General features: G+C 41.1%; 1 protein-coding gene across 1 annotated transcript in view; it reads left to right on the top strand.

Moving 5' to 3' along the window:
- The first annotated feature begins 259 nt into the window (after positions 1–259).
- Positions 260–22,814, top strand: part of LOC146625464 (cadherin-7-like) — a 124,453-nt gene continuing 101,898 nt past the window's right edge. Inside the window, exon 1 of the mRNA XM_085362827.1 lies at positions 260–496. Within this exon, the coding sequence (XP_085218953.1) occupies positions 260–496 (237 nt within the window). The remainder of the gene's footprint in view (positions 497–22,814) is intronic.

The raw sequence follows: 22,814 nt of genomic DNA on the forward strand, positions 1-22,814 counted from the left end.
AGTGGAGGGAATTACCTCACTTTTAGTCTTCAATCAGGCAAAAAAGAAGAGCAATACAGCAAAATGCAGAGCTTGACTCTTTTTCAACCCTTGTGCTCTTTTGAGGGTCTGCCTGCTCTTGCTTTCTGGTGAAACACAGGGTCAGGACTGTGTGGATAAAACCCTGAGGGTTTTGACATTTCAGCTTTTCTGTCTTTTTTTTTTTTATTTTTAATTTTTGCTCCTCTTCTGGCCTCAGTGCTTTTTGGAAAAAGCCCAAATGATCTGGTGGTGTTGCTCAGGCATATGCAGAGCCCTGGCTCTTCTGGCGCTCCTGTTTCCCTTGCAGGAGAGGAGCTGCTGGGGTCTCAATCCCAGCTCTGGGGATCTGGAGAAGTCTCCACACTCTGATCCAGACCCCTGGGATGTCCCGCACAGAAACAGACGCAGCTGGGTATGGAACCAGTTCTTCGTATTAGAAGAGTACACAGGAAATGAACCTCTCTACGTTGGCAAGGTAAGCGATCCATTAGCACAGTTTAGTGTGTTGTATATGTGCAAGAAATGTGACTGAGCTGCTGTTCAAATCAGCACCTACTTGTGTTTTTTATTTATTTATCATTTTTTTGCACGTTTGCTGCACCTGCACAATAATACACATATCAATAACTCCTTACCACAATGACCTGCAAAATCTGGGACACAGCAGGGTTTCAGAGAGTTGTACATATTCCTATTGTCCTATATAAAATGCTGAACAAATGAAAACACCAAATGCAGACAGTGTGGGAGGACATTCTGCATTTTATTGCGACAAGGTTGAAGCATGTGCTTGTGGAAACACGCAGTTTTAGTTTGGAGATCGACAAGGTAATTTGCATTGTAATCAGTCCACAGAAAAAGGTATATATATTACTCAAATGTGTCTTTTTACAGTAGGTGTTTTGCCAAGGTCCAAGCAGATAGATCAAAGTAATGCCTGTTTTGGCAGGTAAATAAGTACAAAAACCTCCCAATGACATTTAAAGCAAGGCATAAATGGCATAGTTAACGCGAGGGTACACTGACAAAGTGACTAATCATGCTTTTATGAGATGTGGCAACACTGCTGGTAGCATTTCCTTAGGTAAAGACCAATAGTGGTAAAAACATAGGCCGCTTAACTGAGTAATATAGCATTAAAATACGCCTTTATAAGAAATTTTCCAGCGTTCACATTTTAAGTGCGAGACAAAACAACGCAGTGTACTTAATTATGTACAATTACAATGCAGGAAGTTATTTAGAGAACTTTAAAATTTAGTTTGTAGTTCATTCATCTTTAAACGGTGTGGAACTAGCCAGTAAAGGCTTCTAAAGGCACTCTGAGGACATGTTTATATGTGTAATCTCACACCTGTAGTTTTTGCTTAGACACAAGTAATTGTACTTCAATTACTGACATATCCATTAGTAAAAGCTTGATCTTTCAACTGTAATACTTTAAATTAGTTTAATACATTGCAGCATTACTGTGAATATTGAACAGGCTAATCCCTTCGAAAGGGGATGTTTAAAAAGACTTACCAAAGTATCTATGCAAGGCCTTTTCTAACTTGGCAGGGAATAGAAAGATTATCTATAAAGCACATTTTATACACAGAGGCAATTTTGAGTTTTTGACATGCATTGCTCTGAAAGAAATTCAGTGCAAAAAAAGTACAATATCCCCTGTGAGTGCAGTAGATAATAAGTAGAAGAATTTGTTTGAAAAAGAGATGTAAGTAGCATAAAATTGACTTATTTTTGTTGAATGGAATCACTATAGCTGAAAATGAATCATTCAAAGAGGTGCAGTCAGTGAAAAAGTAACATTCAAATCAACTTTAAGGGAAAGCCCCTCATAATGTATTTTATTAAGAATTTTTCATCGAGGTGTAAAGAAGTAAATATACTGTATACTCTATAGGTAAAAGTACCTGACATCTGTAGTGTAATACATTAATGAGTATCCACAGGTATTTTTAATCCAATACTAATGCTGGAGTAGCCTTCTGCAGAACCGTTAGTTTGCAGTGTGCAGAAGCATTGCTCCCCAGCTTTCAGCGCTACAGGATAAATGGACAGCTCCTGTTGGAAAATGGCTCTAGCGTGTGCAGTGCAAGCCAGATGGGTCTTGGATTGGTCTCCAGATCCCTGTTATCTTGGAGAATTTTCTGGTCTTATTATTAAATTAGTTTTCATCTTTCCGCCCGTCTGTAGGATAATCATTCTCATCTGCATGTATTTGCTAGTTCTGCTCTCACAAGCCCATTTCCTCGCTGTCTCTGAACTGGATTAGCGTCTCCAGCTGGAATTAGGATACATTTGACTGTCCTATTGTTCTCCTCTGTATTTTTTTTTTTTGCCAGAAGGCTGCTAGAGCAAAGCATCTAAATCAAAATGAGCTTATTTGTGACATTGCTGGAGTTCAGCTAAAGGTCATTTCTTGTCCGCGGTCATCTTAAATGCAGTTTTGTCTGATCTGTGTGTCCCCAGATATCTGTTACATCTGACTACTGAGGAGAGCGTTTTTGCTTGTGAACATCTGTGCCGTGTCCTTGTCCTGCGTTGCCCATTTGAAAGTTAAAAAAGAGAGGTCAGCGGCGCAGTCAGGAATTTCTAGTGCCTGTTTTCTTTTACACATTCTTGTGTCTGATTGCTTTTCTTGTTAGTAAATCCCAAAGGACATGAACAGACTGATTACTTATTCATAGATGTGTTGAGATCCGCTTATTCACATGGAATATACACAAACTCATTTGCAAGTAAGCTCCTGACTAAGAGGTCCTTTTATTTTTCCATTCAAACACTGATTCATCCTTTATGGCTTTTTTTTTCTTTTCATTTTGTAGTTTTGTAGTAATTCATCTACCAATCCGGTGTAAAGACAACATAGCAGCAGGCATGTAAAAATCAGACTGGTTACATCTTTGCATCTGACCTCATGCCCGAGCCCAAACCCTTTGAGAAATATCAAAAATCTGATTCATTGACTCCCTGCGGGCAGAGCAGGCTGCCTGGGAGCTTGAGAAGCTGTCACATTATTTGTTCCCTGAGATCATAGTTGTCACGTAGTGTGTGTTTGTTTGATGTCGCAAGGGCACACTGCTGCTGTAAAAAAGCGTGGGTGGGACACCCTGACCTTGTGACTCAGTGTGAGTGACATGGAAGGTCCTGCCATGTCACGAAAATGACCTTACTGGAAATGAATTCTTCATAAATAAAAAAAGAATAAAGTTACAGCGCTAACACACACAGCCCTAAAATTCCCGGCAGGTTATAAGCAACAACACCAGAGTGGCACAACCAGTAATTGCTTTTGTCAGAAGTATCCGGATATCTAATATGACGAACAATAGGAATCCATGTCCAAACAATGATCCAGTCACAGCACAATTTGGCCATTTGTTTGGCTGGAAGCAAAGGCAAAAATGATATAGTCAGTAGGAAATAGGAAGTTATCACTTTGGCCTGGCTGCTCCCCGTATCTGCAGTCTGCTTGGCTTTAATGCATTCTGTCAGATTCTGAATTTCACAACCAAATGTCTCATTATGCCTTGGCACTCAGCCTCGGGTAAGTGTACTGGCCTGGAATCAGCGGCAGTCAAATCAAGCCAGTGGAAATATACATTAAAGAACCTCAAACTACACAGCCTCCACCGCAAATTGTCAACACACTTATTTAAACAAGTGAAAACGCTGGAACAAGTCATCCACTTAACAAACGCTTACTGGTAAACATGATGTGATGCGCATTTCCTGCGGGGTGTTCATGTGGCTAAATATTTGCCTGTGTTGAAACAGCACTGTGTGGCATCTGCTGAATAAGCGGTGTTAGGAGGTGTGAAATTTTTTTAGATCTTTGTTTTTGTTAATGCATCAACATCACTCGCCTCGCAATTCGGAACACTTTTTCCATGTTCAATAACTTTTCTAAATCCACTCCCACATGCTATTTTTCATGGATCTGTTTGTGTTTGAGGAGCGAGAGAAATTTGCAGCCTTTGAGGCAGAGTGCTGCTTCACATCACAGGAGGTACAAGCGCACAGAAGCAGCCCTTGTGCTGAACCGCACTTATTTATAGAGATGTCTTCAAAATTAGCCATCTAACTAACCATCCAAGTAATGGATGGACCAATTTCACCTTATAAGTCAAGCGGCAGTTGGGCAGCAGTAGCCGGGGCTCTTCGGCTACACTCAAAAGCATTTCTTTCAACACAAATAAAAGAACCCTTACAAAGAGCAAAAGACTAGAAGCCGTCTCTTGATGGAAACATCTCTGGCGCTGAGCTATCAAATGTACAAAGGTGCCGGAAATTCAACAAAAGAAACAGAATTTTCCGTTTTTTTGTGCAACAAGCGTTTGTTGTGCTTTTTATTTTTGCAACTTCCACTAGATATTTTTTCATGTGCGTGCATTATGAGTTATTTGTGACCCGACATCGAGAACTCGGTGTTCGGAATGACAGTAATTCAGCTTAATAATCAAACAATATGCATCGTGGGCAGCAGGGACAGTCCCACAGATAATTACACCAGAGTGAACATAATGTGTTACTACTCAAGCCACTTCATTAGCATTCTTTGGAGTGTTCACTGTCAAATGGGTTAGAATCATAGCGCACAGGCAACTTGCAAAGGTCAGCCTCACTAGCGTCTACTCACACTTGCTGGTGCCACAAACACCGCACAGCTGGGGAGTGGTGAGAGCAGCCTGTTGAGTCGGAGAGGAGGGTGATTCAAGCTGACACGGGGACATCATACACACAAGGGACAAGAGCTCACATAGTTGGGAGCTCGAGAGGCATCCTGGGGCCATCTGAGATAGTGGGAAAGCCGTTATTCAAGCCAGAGAATCAAAGAAGATAAAAACAGCAGTGTAAACCAGACAGTAGAGTAGTTATCAGCAGGGTAGGGGGGAAGACAGGATGGGGACATTGTTTACTCTTGGACTCTCTCACACATATAGGGCTGAAGTGAATATCAGCAGGGCAATTTTTAAAGCAAATTTGGTGAAGTTTGACTTAAAGTCTAGAAGGAGGTTGGGACAAAGTCAGGGCAAAGCCGTTTATATGAGGTTGAGGGCAAAACAGACGACAAGCTGCACATGCAAATCATCAAAGAACACAGCTAATAATTTAAAGTAAGCTAAGTTGACTTTAGTGGCTGGGGTCTGACCAAAGATCTCCTAAATAGACATGAATTTTAGCAGCAAGGTTGCAGAGTTTCATATAGTTACAGAATTTGCCAAACAAGGTAATTGACCCTTAAACCAAACACAGGCTGGCTGTGAATGGCAACAGGTTGGATGTCTGCAAACATATGATTACATGTGGACAGGGGTTCAGTTTTATGCCCTTATTTGCTTTCTGGAGAGAACTTTTTGGTTTCACTTAAATATGAAGCTGTGGCCACCAGCATGTTTGCTTTGCTTAGCATAAACACTGGGAACAGAGTGTAACAGCTAGCTTGGTAGCCAGGTAACAAATTAAATTTACCAACACCCCTAAGGCTCACTAATTAACAGCTTATATCTAGTTTGTTTAATTTGTGTAAAAACTGAACTGTATAAACGACAGTTAGACAGAGGGTGATGTGCCAGGGTATTTCTTGGCTGTTAGCAGTTGCTTGGCAACCAAGGGAGGCTCTAGGAAGTTACCATGCCTGGCCAAGGCCTATTCTGGTGAAAAAGTGCATTCACCAAAATAGCATACTATTCATTTGCCACGAATAACCACAAAGGTTCCAAATCAGAGACAGACAATGACGTGTCGGTTTTGGAGTAATACAATAATGCTGTAGAAATGAGTTTCTGTAAAGCTGAAGTTACGCCACTTTGCATGTCTTTGCATCCATTTTTGTTTGGGAGGAGGGGTGGGAAGGATTAGGATCTTGTTTCAACAAGCTGAAGTAGTACAAGTAGGTTCTGCACTACACTATGAGAGGTAGTCTAGTTCATTTATTTATTTAACTTTTGTCGATTCTGACCTGAAAACAAGTCAGATCAAGCTTTAAAATTAGGGAAATTAAGTAAGATGTCATTAAGTTTGCACACACACTTGTGGACAGGTTTATTTGACTTACTTTAGCTGGTTACACCTCCAATCAGGTGCAATTTAGAGAATTGTTAATTCTGTGGTGTCCAACAAACTATACTAAATGAATTAAACTGTTTAAAGCAATAAAATTGATTAACTGTAATCACACAACAGATTAGGCTTCATTTAAATTTGATCTTTGATATTTGACTTCATGCAAATATAGACAATCTCTGCACAAAGGCGGTTTTAATGCATAACATAATGGAAGAGCCAGGGCATTTTTAAAAAGGTGGCCAGCCCCATACCATTACTTACAGTACACTGCAGTAGCCTTAAAAGTGATGTCTTGCTCTTTTTATTTATTTATTTATTTATTTATTTATTTATCTATGTATTTATTATTTTGCTATAAGGTAGATCCTGCCAATCTATCATTTTTTAGGTACCTACTCTTATTAACATATTGACATATACTATTAGCATAATTTCCTCTGGGATTAATAAATTATTCTGATTCTGATTTTGATAATTGCTTATGGAGGTATGACAGCAATTTGCACCATGTACATTGCGAAGTACACCATGAGGATTCTTTTGGAGGTTGTTAAAGTTGTTTTTTATCGAGCTGTTTATAAAGCTTACAGGATAATTGAGTTTAAACAGGTGGGTGCGCTGTCTCTGAGGGAAAACCACAGTGAAAGGGTTCTATGAATATTTGTGCAGCCTATGATGGGCTTCACAGCTTGTTGTTTGGTGCGGTCAGAGTTTTGCGGTGTGGCCACCTCTACAGTTCACTTAGACTATTAGAATATATTTTAGTTCTAACCTGCAGGACAAATGTTACGATTTGTTTTGAAGCACACAATTTGGATCTGAGGATATTTAAAATAACATCTGATGTGAAGCCCTGAATGATCAATAGTGAGTTTTTTCCTCTTTGTGCATCTTGGCTGTTAATTTATGTTTTGAACATGCTTATTTTTCAGAGGGAGAACTCCAGAAATTGCTGGGCATGGAGACTGGTTTGATAACATTTTCTGAAGTCGGGATTAGAGTTTAACAAGATGCAAATGTTTTTGTTCCTGCTGAGACTGTGAAAGCTGTTGCAATCTGTCCATTTGACTTCAGCTTTTGAAACTGGTGCTTTTCACATACAGTGCATCAAATGAACCACAGGATTTAAAACATGGTATATTTTATTCATATTTATAAAAAAAAAGGGAGAGAGAAAGAAAATCAAGATGTTAAAATGTTGTTGGCTTTATTCAGAGTTTACTTGAACATTTACACAAGCTGTTTGTATTAGATGTTTGCCTTTTAGGTGTTGCATTTAAAGCCTTGATTTACTCATTCTCCTCTCGTCTCATCCTTCAGCAGTATTTTTCAGTTTGATGGTGGGTAAAAAAAGACGTATGTGATTTCCACATTAGGATACATTGTGTAAGAAAAACTGACTTTGTCACTGCTGGTTATGTTTTAACCCAGTTAAATATTAGGGGATATTGTAGGCGGAGGGAAGTTGTTGTGTATTTTCTTTCTGTATCTTTTTATGTGCATTTTTTTTTATCTGAATACGGTCTAGCTGAAGTTTCCTGAAGTGCTGATGTATTGAATTTTCGACATCCCCAACAGGTTTGATCTTGAATAATTCAAGAGAGGTCCTCAGCCTGCGCTCAGAGTATAGATGTATTATGAATAACTACAAAAGTTAAGTTTTTAGTTCTCTCTATTTTTCCTCTACAAAGTGGATAACAAGTGGCCTGGAGACTTTTGCAATTGGTAGAATAGGGTTATCAAGAATTCTTCTCTACTTCAGTGACTAACGCAAGCATAACCTTCATACAGGCAGTTCATATATTACAAAAAAGTTGGTTAACTTATGGTGTCTTCTTCCTTATAAAAGAGCTTGAGGAGTCTTAAGTATGCATGGGAAGATAATTCACCCGCCCTGAAATATATAGATATACTGTCTTTATTCAGTTGGAAAGTGAGGCAGTCAGTAGGTGGACATGTTAGTCAGCTATGCACAGAGCCTACTTGACTATTCTCCTCATAATGTAATGAAACTGTGCATCATTTTTATTTATTTTTTATTGACTGATCCGTAGCTTTTGATACTGTGTAAAATAAAAGCATTTTTTTCTCCTTTGTATCTGGAGTTAGTCTGAAGGGCTACTAGGCAGAATCCATGAGGTCTTACAAATGTTTCCTTAAACTGAGATTGTACATCGATATTGAGTTTTCCCATCTTTATCATATCTTCTGTACTCCAGATACCTTCAGAGAATTGTTCATTGTGTCAAGTGTATTTTGAGATGAGTTCATTATGTATTAGCCAGTGTTGCTTGGGGGGGAGGGGGGGGTTAAGTCTATCAAAACTCCATTCAATTTGATTGAAAAAAATAAAAACACAAAAGCTCTATGCTAATCTGATTGTTCCCCACTTCCAGAAGAAGTCTAATTTCAGAAACAACATATCTGAGTCAAAAAAACAGGTTTCTTATTTCGGGTTAATCAGAATCAGAATCAGAATCAGAAAGGGGTTTATTGCCAAATGTTGAGCAGGTTTACAACATTAGGAAATTGCTGCGGTGCTTCAGTGCAAACATAGTGTCATAAATAGCACTTAAATAGACATGAAAAAAATAAAAGTAGGAATAAGAATTAAAAGTGCTACGTAGAAAGATATGTGCATGAGATATACATGAGATATATACATGAGAATAAGAATTAAGAGTGCTACGTGGAAAGATATATACATGAGTGCAGGTGGTGATCAGTGCCAAACATGGAATGGTGCAGTGACACAGCGTAGGGTCATGTGTTAGTGGCGGGGACAGTCATATGGTTATTGTTCATGTGTCCAACAGCAGAGGGGAAGAAACTGTTCTTATGGCGAGAGGTTCTGGTGCGAATGGACCGGAGCCTCCTGCCTGAGGGGAGCAGGTCAAACAGACTGTGTCCAGGGTGAGAAGGGTCAGCTGAGATCCGAGCTGCACGCCGCAATGTCCTGGAGGTGTACAGGTCCTGCAGAGATGGGAGTCTGCAGCCAATCACCTTCTCAGCAGAGCGCACAACACGCTGCAGTCTCTGTTTGTCCCTGATAGTGGCTCCAGCGTACCACACGGTGATGGAGGAGGCGAGGATGGACTCGATGATTGCAGTGTAGAATTGCATCATCGTCCGTGTTGGCAGGTTGAATTTCTTCAGCTGCCTCAGGAAGTACATCCTCTGACGGAGGTGATGGTGGGCTCCCACTTCAGGTCCTGGGTGATGGTGGTACCCAGGAAGCGGAATGAGTCCACAGAGGTGATGGGGGTAATAATAATAATAATAATAATGGATTGGATTTACACTCAACAGAAATATAAACGCAACACCTTTGTTACTGCTCCCATTCCCCATGGGATGGACGTAGAGACCTAAAATTCATTCCAGATACACAATATAACCATCCCTCCCAAACAGTGGTCACAAATCAGTCCAAATGTGTGGTAGTGGGCACATCTGCTATATTGAGATAATCCATCCCACCTCACAGGTGTGCCACATCAGGATGCTGATCTGACATCATGAGTAGTGCACAGGTGTACCTCAGACTGCCCACAACAAAAGGCCACCCTGGAATGTCGGGGCGGTCTGCCTCCCCCCACCGCAGGGAAAAGGGAAACACCACCTGGGTCTGGGTGCAGTTCCCCCCTCCAGGGGCGGGGGCACCTAGACCCGGTTTGTAGAGTACGCTTGGGGAGTGTGATCGTGTGTACAACGTCTCTTTATGTCTGTCTCCACGTTGGTTGAGTGTGGAGTAAGTGCATATGAGAGCATGAGGGTGGGAATGGATGTTTGTATCTGTGTGTGCCTGTATGTCTGTGTCTATATGTCAGGTTGGGTGTCAGGCGCCACCTCTCTGGGGACATCTCAGGCCCTCCAAGGTTTGGAGGCCTATCTCCCCCTACCACCACTTCCCCTGCCAGTGGCGGACCCCCTCAGACATCGGTGCGTTGGTGGTTCTTTGTGTCCGGGGATGGGCGTCCAGGTACACACCGGCTCACTCCTTGGCGGCCGCTTATCGGGGCCTGGAGCCTGGGGCTCGCTCGGGCCACTTCGGAGGTGGGGTGCCCCCGGCCTCTCGGCCTGGGGCTCGGTCACTCAGGCGCAGCTGGCTGCCGGCGGAGCTCACGGGCGCGTCACTGCAACTCCCCCTGGCTTCTGCTCCGCGGCTGCTGAGTGAGCCCTCATCTGGGACTCTCCTCAGCTCTTTCCGGGACAGTGGCGCAGCTGCCCCTCTGTTGGTCTTCCTTGGTCTCTTGTGTTCTGGGGGCCTCTGGATGTCTGGAGTTTTGATCTCATCCACACCTGCTTCATGCCCTGGAGGACGGGGCTGTGGCCCCCCCACACCCTCTAGCAGATTATTACATGAAGGAACCTTTTAAAAAACAAAAAACAAGCGCGTCCATGCTCACAGGTGTACACACGGGTGATCACACCCACAAACTACACCCTTTTTGGCTCCTACCTCAAAGCACACTGTGTTCTGTTGATCTTATGTGCTGCACAATAATGTTTAACATTTAGTATTTACTGTCATATTCCCATATATCATTGTGATGTTGTTTATTCTATTACTCTTGTTCTCTTCTGCTTGCTTTCTTTTTTCTTTCTCAGCAGGTGATCCAGGTGATTGATATATGCATTTTTTTTTCTCTGCCCGTTCTGTTGGTTTTTGTCTTTTGCCCTTCTCCCCCGTCCCTCTTCTCAGCTGTTTCTCTTTCCCTCTTTCTTTCTCCCCTTCTTTCCCCCAGTCAAGTCTGTCCCGTATTCAGTAAGTGAAAATAAAATAAACAATAAAAGGTGAATCAAATGGACCATTACGGCAAGGCTGGGATGGTCAGTTTGGTAAAGTAAATCCGTTGGGCATCTTTCTTTGCCTTTAGACAACAATTCTGAGGGCAAAAGAGCCAAACGGGACAGGCCAAAAAAAAAAAAAAAAAAAAAAAAAAAAAAAAAAGAGATGGGAGTCTGCAGCCAATCACCTTCTCAGCAGAGCGCACAACATGCTGCAGTCTCTGTTTGTCCCTGATAGTGGCTCCAGCGTACCACACGGTGATGGAGGAGGCGAGGATGGACTCGATGATTGCAGTGTAGAATTGCATCATCGTCCGTGTTGGCAGGTTGAATTTCTTCAGCTGCCTCAGGAAGTACATCCTCTGCTGGGCTTTCTTGATGACGGAGGTGATGGTGGGCTCCCACTTCAGGTCCTGGGTGATGGTGGTACCCAGGAAGCGGAATGAGTCCACAGAGGTGATGGGGGTAATAATAATAATAATAATAATGGATTGGATTTACACTCAACAAAAATATAAACGCAACACCTTTGTTACTGCTCCCATTCCCCATGGGATGGACGTAGAGACCTAAAATTCATTCCAGATACACAATATAACCATCCCTCCCAAACAGTGGTCACAAATCAGTCCAAATGTGTGGTAGTGGGCACATCTGCTATATTGAGATAATCCATCCCACCTCACAGGTGTGCCACATCAGGATGCTGATCTGACATCATGAGTAGTGCACAGGTGTACCTCAGACTGCCCACAACAAAAGGCCACCCTGGAATGTGCAGTTTTGTCTCACAGCAAAATGCCACAGATGCCACAAGCAATGAGGGAGCGTGCAATTGGCATGCTGACAGCAGGAATGTCAACCAGATCTGTCGCCCGTGCATTGAATGTTCATTTCTCAACCATAAGCCGTCTCCACAGGCGTTTCAGAGAATATGGCAGCACATCCAACCGGCCTCACAACCGCAGACCTCGTGTAACCACACCAGCCCAGGACCTCCACATCCAGCAGGTTCACCTCCAAGATCGTCTGAGACCAGCCACCCAGACAGCTGCTGGAACAATTGGTTTGCACAACCAAACAATTTCTGCACAAACTGTCAGAAACCGTCTCAGGGACGCTCAACTGCATGCCCGTCGTCCTCATCGGGGTCTTGACCTGACTCCAGCTCGTCGCCGTAACAGACTTGTGTGGGCAAATGCTCACATTCGATGGCGTCTGGCACGTTGGAGAGATGTGCGCTTCACGGATGAATCATGGTTCACATTGTTCAGGGCAGATGGCAGCTGAGAATGTCCCAGTTCTTGCATGGCCAGCATACTCACCGGACATGTCACCCATTGAGCATGTTCGGGATGTGCTTGACCGGCGTATACGACAGCGTGTACCAGTTCCCACGAATATCCAACAACCTCGCACAGCCATTGAAGTGGAGTGGACCAACATTCCACAGGCCACAATTGACAATCTGATAGACTCCATGCGACGATGTGTTGCACTGCATGAGGCAAATGGTGGTCACACCAGATACTGACCGGATCTGGGTCCCCAGACCCCCAATAGCGCAAAAAACTGCACATTCCAGGGTGGCCTTTTGTTGTGGGCAGTCTGAGGTACACCTGTGCACTACTCATGATGTCAGATCAGCATCCTGATGTGGCACACCTGTGAGGTGGGATGGATTATCTCAATATAGCAGATGTGCCCACTACCACACATTTGGACTGATTTGTGACCACTGTTTGGGAGGGATGGTTATATTGTGTATCTGGAATGAATTTTAGGTCTCTACGTCCATCCCATGGGGAATGGGAGCAGTAACAAAGGTGTTGCGTTTATATTTTTGTTGAGTGTATATAGCGCTTTTCAAGGCACCCAAAGCGCTTTACAATGCCACTATTCATTCACTCTCACATTCACACACTGGTGGAGGCAGCTACAGTTGTAGCCACAGCTGCCCTGGGGCAGACTGACAGAAGGGAGGCTGCCATATCGCGCCATCGGCCCCTCTGGCCAACACCAGTAGGCGGTAGGGTAAAGGGTCTTGCCCAAGGACACAACGACCAGGACAGAGAGCCTGGGAATCGAACCGGCGACCTTCCGATTACAGATGCGCTTCCCAACCCCACGGTCGCCCCCGGGTTAAGGGAGGAAGAATAATTAAGTTAACACTGCAAGATTTCGAAAGATGAAAGCCAATTACATGTACAGTGGAACCTTATCTGGGTGAGTGAGAGTTGCTGCATGTAACGTCATGTTTGAAAGTACCACCTAAGGAGTACTACAAGGGGTACTTGTACCTCGGGGGGTACATAAAGTTCAGTATTAGCTTAGCTCAACAGAAAGTCTTGGCTGAAATCATTGTTGTCTCCTACTGATAATGATAGCCTGATAGAACAATGACACTACCAGACAGAGTAGAATAAAGAGTTTGTATTGAGAGAGTTCTCCCTCCACTGTAAAACAACTCAGCTGTTAACAACATGTTTAAGCTCCAAATGTCAGTTGTAAAATGATTCTGGCAGTCTCGTCCAAGCATCTGTCTTACTTGTGAAACATCTTTCTTTACAGCATGTTGCTCAATGTTTATCATTGGCATTATTTTAGCCTAGAGTTTGCTTTGATGTGGCTGTTAGACAGGTGGCTACATTGTAAGCTGGCTACTAGGATTCGTCTCCAGTAATTAAAGCTTTTATTGCGTTTTTGTCATATACCTTCCTTTTTGGATTTTCTATGAATTTATTTAACAAAGAATTATAGGTTGCAGTACATTTTTTGCACTTGAAAGTATTGTATTTACATAATACTTTACACTAATTAACAGGTAGCTAAATCTGTTTGCTAAATTACTCTGCTAAAACTATTATTAATATTGCTTATTACTTTATTGTTTCCACCTAGTTACCCCACTATTACCACGTTATTAATAAACTATAATAGAATGTGCCACGACGAATAAATATTTAGGCAACTTGTTTGTTTATGCAGATTAACCCCTGTTACAGCTGTTGCAGCTAACGTGTTTCTAAAGGTGCAACTCTAGCTTTGGTGCACTGAATTATATAGTACTTCTTCATCCAAGCCACCAATGAGATGGGCAGATTTTATACATTGCTCTGGGAACATCAACTGTTGAAGAATAAACTCAAACCTGTCAATATACATTTGCATTACTGTATAATGAGAAATCTGTCATTTCTCACTATACAACTTCAACAACTGTGAATTAATCATACTTTGTACGTGACAACCTATCTTACTTTTCCTCTCCTCTAAACATATTGATAATTGCCCCCCAAAAATACTAAAATTGAGACTTTATGACCCAGGGGTTAATGTCACATTAGCTAAATCCATATTTTAGACTATACGGTTAACACTAGAGCTAATGTAAAAATGTTACTTTTACAAATCACACCAACCACATTAAGCATTGCTATGTACAGTAGCAGATTATGAGAGCCAATTAAAATTTGAGTATCACAAAACTGTGATTAATACTGAAAGTCTTCTTACATCAGGCTTCTTTCTCTTCGTAAATGGCTGAAGGGATAAAAATAAACAACTTACATTACTTTCTCACCTTAACCTGATTACTCTCAGTAATCTGCTTTTTTTTTAATCTCCCTTTGTGTCTCTGTGTGTGTCCAAGTATGTGTGTTGAAACTGCAGCTATGCCAGAGTAACTTGAAGTCCTCCACCTCCTCCCATTCTCTCCACACACTCAGTTTTTTCCCTACCCTGCCCCCACACCCTCCACTAGACATTTCCCATCCAATAGATGAAGGGACCCTAATATGCTAAAACCGGGGATGCATTGGCCACCTCTCGCTGTAATTAAATTCAGTCATAATGAATCATAGCCCTTAATCCTAAAACAGGCTATATTTCCACTGGGAGGAGAAATGACCTACATGTACTGGAAAAGCTCTTGGTATAGCGTTTCTATGTCTTCCTTTCTTGGCGTCCTTTCTGAAAGCATGACAAATGCTCACAAACCTTACTTTGAACTGTGTTAAAAGTAAACGACAAGTGTTAGCATGCCTATTTCCATATCAGTGCTGTTCATTTATATACATATGGCACAGGGCATACTTAACTAAATCAGGTAGCAGCTTCAAACACCTCATAACAAGTCATGCCACACTGCAGGTTTTTCCAAAAAAAATGTAGCCAAATCTTCTTTCGTGCATTCTTTATGTTCAGCTGATGGTATGTGACTTGTGTAGCAATTTGATGTCCAACAGCCCTTTAGCTTTATATAGAAGAATTTGTGCATAGTAACATGAGGCAATTAGGGTATTGTATGAGCCAGTCATCAGACTAATGTCCATGATTCACAATGGAGCCTGTATACCTTTGCTCTAAAAGGCGTATTTCATCATTTGCAGACCGTGTTGGTTGCGGCCCAAGATACTGTCAGTACACTGTGTAAAATATGCACTTGGTAGCGGGAGACCAGAAATAGAATGCGTACTTTGTTTGCCTACAGATAAGAAAGAAATGCTGAATTTTGTTGCAATGGAGAGAAATCCATTAATTATGAATTGCATCTTTGTTTTTGTGGTTGAATCACCGTGTTGAAGTCATTAGTCGTTCTTTTTTAATTGCACATTGTCACTAATTGCATCACAGAATGTCAAATTTCACCTTTTAAATTCAGCTTTTATTTCGCCTAATAATAGGGTTGCACTATCATTCATGTTTAACTGAGAGCTGAAAAAACAGGTCGTTTTTCATCTGTACAGATTGCATGGTGTTGTTGAGGAATCATATACGAAGACTAAGGCCCAATTTACACCTGGTGTTAACATGTGGTGGATTAATGACATCCGCACGCTTGTGCATTGACACCTGGCAGGAAAATGCTTTCTCATTATCTTGATCTGTCTGCATTGTAATCAAAGATCACTTGCGAAATGAGGCAGAGTTAGCAGCAGTGCCACTTGCTGCTATAATTTATTTTGAATTCATTTTTTGTAAGGAAAGACTTGCGGTGACTAATAGGAAGGAAGCAGAAAGCAACAAGAGCTGGAATTATGTGACCTTTCAACTAGTTTCAACTTTAGTTGGTTTAAGAATGTGGTCACACTGCAATAATTGCCTTTACACCTGGGTAAAATACCATCACAGTGGAAACCATGCCACCTCCACATGTATTCTGAATTGTCCCACCTTGCATAGACACAGTTGAATGAAAAAGAGTTGTGTGCAAGTCCAAGAGAATAAAGAGTCTGTATTTAGAGATCTGTACTTAGAGTACAATGCTAATACTTTGCTGCTTTGCTGATATGAGAATCCATCAATGTTCAGCATTTTAGCATCAATTATATTTACAAAAAAAGCTAATTAGAAATAATTTGATGTCTGGGGCCTGGATCTCCTCCATGCCTGCTTCATGCCCTGGGGGACGGGGCTATGGCTCGCTACATCCTCTTGCAGACCATTACATGTGGAAACCATTTGAATACAAGCGCGCTGATCCACACAGGTATGCACACGGGTGTTCACTGCTCGTAGACTTAAATTACACCTTTCTTGGCTGCTACTGCACATTGTGCGCTGTCTGTCCTGCGTGCTGCACAACAACATTGAATATTTAGTATTTACTGCTGTTTACACTTAGCTAGATTAATGCGATGGTGTTGTGTTTAGTATGTTGCTTTGGGTTTTTTTTGCTTGTTTTCTATTCTTCTTCTCTCAACAGGTGATCCAGGAGATTTTTTTTCTCCCCCCCTTTCTCACTGTCCCTCTCCCCTTCTGTTTTTCTTTTCCTTCCTCTTTTTTTCTCCCTTTCCTATCCCTCACTCATGTCTGTCCCGTCTGTAACATCTGAAAATAAATATAATAAAAAATAAAAACAAAGGTCGATCAAATGGACCAATACGGCAATGCCACGATGATCCATTTGGTAAAGTAAATCCATTGGGTATCCTTGTTGGCTAAAGAACCAAATGGGACAGGCAAAAAAAAAAAGGAAAAAAAAAAAAGAAATAATTTGATAATAGATTTACTTAGAATAATTTTTTTTTAAATATTTATTTTTAATTTTTAGCCTTTATTGACAGGAAAGCAAGAGTAACTGGCACACAGCCCAGGACAGTCTCAAACACAGGCCTCTGCAGTAGACCTCCGCAGTGGCATGGGTCACCTACGCCAGCGGTCCCCAACCCCCAGGCCACGGACCGGTACTGGTCCATGTCATTTGGTACCAGGCCGCAAGAGTTGAGGCTTGGGTGTGAAATTTATGGTTTTCAGGGTTTTTATCGTTAACTCGGTTTTCCTGGGTCTTTTCCCGTGTTGTAGTTGTGTCTTATTTTGAAAGAAATGTTAGCACGTTACCGTAGCGACCAGAGAGCATTAAGGGGCAGAGAGAAGGATGTTACTCTCAATGTTGTTGGCGCATTTTCAGGAGGACGCTGCTAATAAAGTTACACAATTACACAGTGAATTTGGGTTTATTATTATATTTACAAAATACCACAGTTTTTGTCTTGGTCGTATCATTTTATTTTGTTGTATTTATCCACGACACCTTAAAGCCCGGTCCGGGAAAATATTGTCTGGCATTAAACCGGTCCGTGGTCCAAAAGGTTGGGGACCGCTGACCTACACAACCAAGTGAGCTATACCGGCGCCTTATTATAAATAGGAATTTTATTGCAATCCACCTTTAACCTACTAAAAACATACCCAACATACACTAAGACAATAAGCTGTATCCTTTTTTCCCCCAAAGGTATTTAATTTAAAGTCTAATTGTAATCACCATGTTCCTTGCACTCTCCTTATCTAAGATGAAAATAAAACACAAAAACCTGCGTAGCATTTAGCACTCGGATACTTTAGTGAAGAAAATGAACGCTCGTCATTACTGACTCCACATAGCTTATTTTGGAAATTTGATAGGATCACACTTTCACAACCCACGGCTAATTTATAAAACCATAACAACAATAACAGCACTGAAAAGTGCTGGTGGCTGAATCAATTCTCTTTCAATTTCAGGGACAATGGGGATAAGTGGATCTTAGCTGGTGCAGATAATGTTTAGTCGCAGTGTTTTTTTCTTTGCATTTTTGGAAGTTTTTTAAATGCTGATACAAACCAAGGACATTGACTGTGTGTGAATTTGCTTTTAAATGACGTCTCTTGTGAGCGATCTCTTTCTTCTTTTTCCTTTTCTTCTTTTTATATAAATGTGAGTCTACGGTAAAAAATGTACCTTTACATAAAAAAGTCAACTGCTTTTATGACTGTATCAGAACTACGCGTATTAAATGGCTTTCATTCAAAAGAACATCAGCCTTATGCTGACAATTTGCTGTGGCCTATGGACAATGAAAGGTAAAGGTGCTAGACACATTATTTCCCTTCTTTTCAGATCAAATTCCATCCCTTTCAGTTCCTTTTTGCTTCCATTTTGACACATACAGCTGAAATTCTGTTAAATTTAGCTGCTGCGGAGAAGTTTGAGGGATTTCTGTGAAGATATCCTGTTCTTGGAACCAAGCCCATTCATTTTCTATGGCGGAGATGAGTTCATAGTCTGACAGTGTTAAATTATGCTGCGGGGCTAAGGCTATGCAAAGACTATGGGGTGATTCAGAGATGGATTGGGCTATGAACTAAGGTTGTTATTGAATTTGGCTCCTGATATCCCTCAGAATGAAGAATGGAGTCAGGAGAGTGATTTGCTCCTTTTTTTTCTTGGTGCGAGACTAAATATATTCACTACTGGAGGGATTGTGTACACATCAAAAGTCTTCCTTCCCAAAGGCCCTCTCATGTTGGGGTTTAATAAGGTATTTTATTGTTTGAAGTAGTACTGCTTGTTTGAGTTGTTTATAATCCCTTTGGATCGTAGCAGCACAGTCGGTAGTGTAAAAGAGATGGCATTATTCTTGTTTTCTTTTCTTTTTCCACAGCACTGGGCTTTCGTTACATTTTATAAAGCAGGTAGGCTTTTTTTATTCTTTCTCTAAAGAACTGGGGAAAGCTGGGGTCACAGGGCACATGCTGTACTTCAATGCCAGTTGCAGATGATTGACTTTATGCCTGACTATTGCATATAGGCGCTGCAGAGAAGAGAAGGAGTCAAGGTAAAGAAGCTCATGTAACAGTAACAGTCCTTGAATGTATTATAGTGAATGCATTGTGTCTGGTCTCTCCACCTGGTTGAGGCACTGGAATCGTGCCTGTCCCATTTATGTCGTTCTAGCATTTAGCAGTCTTTTGTACTGCTGTGTATTCTCCTGCTTGTGCAAAGTTTCCACTCCTGAGCTTTGGGAAAAAAAGCTTACCAATTTCTGTGTTTAAAAATAGCATTAATTACAATCTTTTAAAACAGTATCAAACACAATTAGACATTGCATTATATCTAGTATTGTGAATTCTTTGATACAACTAAGCGTAAATTTTGTGACATTTTTCTGGCAAAACTATCTAGAGTTGCTAAGACAAGCAATCTTAGTCCCAATAGAACAACAAAAATTTCATTGAGGCAGACTTACTTTCTGACTACACCTTCTCTCCTCTGGCAGCAGCTGATTATGTATTGCACGTATCAAGCACGTCATTATCAAAACTGAAGCATCCAGCGTCTTACCTGTTCCCAAGTCATATCCAGGGAGTGGAGACTGGTTTAGATTCTGTGCTTCATTACATTAAAATTTGACTTTGCCACGTGTTTCTGGTATGTCACAGGTCTATACAGGTTTTCCAGAAAGGAAAAAAAATAAAATAAAAAATGCGGCAGCACGGTGGCACGGTGGTTAGCACGGTGGCACGGTGGTTAGCACTGTTGCCGCACAGCAAGAAGGTCCTGAGTTCAATTCCAACATCAGGCCGGGGTCTTTCTGTGTGGAGTTTGCATGTTCTCCCCGTGTTTGCGTGGGTTCCCTCCGGGTACTCCGGCTTCCTCCCACCGTCCAAAGACATGCAGCTTGTGGGGATAGGTTAATTGGATAACCCAAATTGTCACTAGGTGTGAATGTGCGAATGAATGAGAGTGCGAATGGTTGTCTGTCCCTGTATGTTGGCCCTGCGACAGACTGGCGACCTGTCCAGGGTGTACCCCGCCTCTCGCCCTATGACAGCTGGGATAGGCTCCAGCGCCCCCCGCGACCCTGAAAAAGGATAAGCGGAAGTGAATGGATGGATGGCGAATGGATGAAAAAAAAATGCTCAAAAGGCCTCAAATAAAAAAAATAAAATAAATTTAAAAAAAAAAACGTGGTTTACTTGCAACTTACATGCAAATATATATGGATAACAAAGAGCTCTTCTTTCAAGGAAGATCCAATTTTCTTGCATGATTAGTTGTAAATTAGATGCTTCTTTCTGAAGCATGCAGAACAGATTCTTAATGAGTTCTTAATCACACCAAGTTTTAAAGCAATTGATTACAAAATATTACAAAATGCTGCTAACATTTTCAACTGTCATTTAAATTTTGAAGAGGCATGCAGTGTTTAATAATACAGAGTGAGAAATCTGTTCCTTTAGGTTTAAATCATGCAGAGGACAAGCTGTAGCACATACCTAGATGAGTGAGAAGTACAACTCTATTGTGGCCATCTGACAGGAAAGAAAAATTGGCACTCTGTGTGATACAGTATACGAGCACAGTTTGACTTTAAACTCAAGCAGAGAGATGTGTCATAGATTTGAAATAGACTGAGAACATACATATATTACACTTGACTCTGTTCCTGAGCTGAAAATTGGTTCACTTTTCAGTTGACAGCAGCAGTACAATTTTCTGTGCAAAAGCTTAGAGCTGCAGCGATTAGAAAGAAAGCGAAATAATACAATATTATCTAGTTTGATTATCTATTAATCACACACACCAAAAAAAGCTCTTTCAGCCTCACAAATATATAGTTTACCAGCCGTATTTTTAGTGTTTTCCCAGTGAACAAAAACATCACCTGAAGACATTACAACAAAGAAACATTTTCATTTTTCTTTGACATTTTCAAATGAAAACAAAGTGTTTGCATATTAGCTGATTAGGTGCAGAGCTACCCAAGTTCACACTAACCTGAATTACAAATAAGAGTCATGTCTTGGAAATGAATCTGTATTAATTGCAAGAGCTTTGGCAGAAGAAAAAGGGTAGTCCTTAAACTAAAATCTGCCCCTATTCCAAAACGTACTTCACTCACGTTTATCAGTGTTGCATGTGTAGGTATGAAAGCACAATGTGATATAGTGCGTGTGTCGTAGTTATTTAAGAGACGGGAACAAGCATACACAAATATGATATAGTGCGGTCATTGCTGACTGCGAGCTGTAGGCTTTCATGATAATTAGCCGCTGACTGTAATGCAGCTACGTAAATGCGCTGTGGGATCATTTGTGTCTGGTTTATTTGCTGTAGATGATCAGATCTACTTTACATGGCATCCCATTAATTTAGGTACATTATTTAAAGTACATGATTAACATGGCGTTCAGCCTATTCAATATACACATTTAAATGATACATGTGGCGTTTGAGTAAATCATTTGGTGTTTCTAGTCTTGTTAATTTTACTTTCTGACCTGAGACAAAATAGGCTGATTTTATTAGGTGTAAATTAAATTCTTTGTCTTCACCTTCCAAATTAGCACACTGGGTTAGAAGTTTGTCTGAAACTGTTATGAGGTCGAACTTCTCTATCTAAAATCTTGACAGATATTAATACTGACAGAATTTTCAAACTACCATGTCCACCAGTGGATTTAATTTACGACAAGGAAAATCAAAATCTCGACTTTCCCCAAGACTCTTGCTCTGTCCTTTTTTGATCTCCTTTTTTGTTTGTTGGGCTCCCCATCTATACATAAAATCAGCTGCTTTCCAGCCTCAGGTATGTTGTCTGTGCATTCAGGGAAATCAATTAGTGAAGCAGACCAGAAAACAAAGTCAGCCAAAATTAAACAGAGAAAACTCTTTGTACAGTGCTCGCACTGAGGATTAATAATGGATGGTAGACATGGTTTGACCTCTGTACTGAAAAAAAAATGAGCATAAGTAAATATATCTCACCCGAGTGAGTTACAAATGTGTTGCTCTTTCACCCAGAATCCTTTGTATGTCTCAGAGAGGATGAATTGACACATTTGATTGGATTTATTAAAGAAAAGCCTGTTACAGTTACTCGCGTGGCATTGAGTGCATTTTTGTGGCTGTTTAATGGATCATGTTTGGGCTGTTGTTGCAAATTCATTGCACTTATCTCAACGGGAGGAAGTTACTTTTAGCACTGGAGTTTTCCAAATTAGGAGAAGTAGTGGTGGCACGGTGGCACAATGCTTTGCACTGTTGAATTCCACCCTCTGTGTGGAGTTTGCATGTTTTCTCCTGGTACTCCAGCTGCCTTCCACAGTCCAAAGACATGCTTTAGTGGGGATTGGTTAATTGTAAACTCTAAATTGCCCTTCAGAATGGTTGTCTGTATCTCTGTTAGCCCTGTGACAGGCTGGTGACCTGACCAGGGTGTACCCTGCCTCTCACCCTAAGACAGCCGGGATAACCCCCCCGTGACCCTGATAAGCGGCAGAGAATGGATGGAAGAAAAGGTTGTGTAGATTTAAGACTTTTTCGGTCTAAAGAGCTTTGGCTCTAGGATATTATTGACAGAAAATGCCTCTGAAATCTGGCCTGTTTGTTAAGTACTGTATATTTTAGGTCTTTAATTTTGAAAACATACACTATCAATGAATTATAATACCTGGTGATACCTATTATAGTCCAATCAATACATGATTTGAAGCATGATGTTGATATTGGATTTTTTTTTCTTTAATTTTATGGTTTTATCCCACAAATACTGGCAACGAATATTTAACAAAGCCAAGTTTTATCAGCAGAAACTTCTATCCTAAGGGCGTATTCAGTTCGAATTGAATAGGAAATGCTTAGTTGAAAGAAAAATTCA

Source organism: Diplotaxodon limnothrissa, linkage group LG9 (genome assembly GCF_057381915.1).
Source record: "Diplotaxodon limnothrissa isolate DT_005_m linkage group LG9, D_limnothrissa_male_GT1.1, whole genome shotgun sequence".
Taxonomy (NCBI): domain Eukaryota; kingdom Metazoa; phylum Chordata; class Actinopteri; order Cichliformes; family Cichlidae; genus Diplotaxodon; species Diplotaxodon limnothrissa.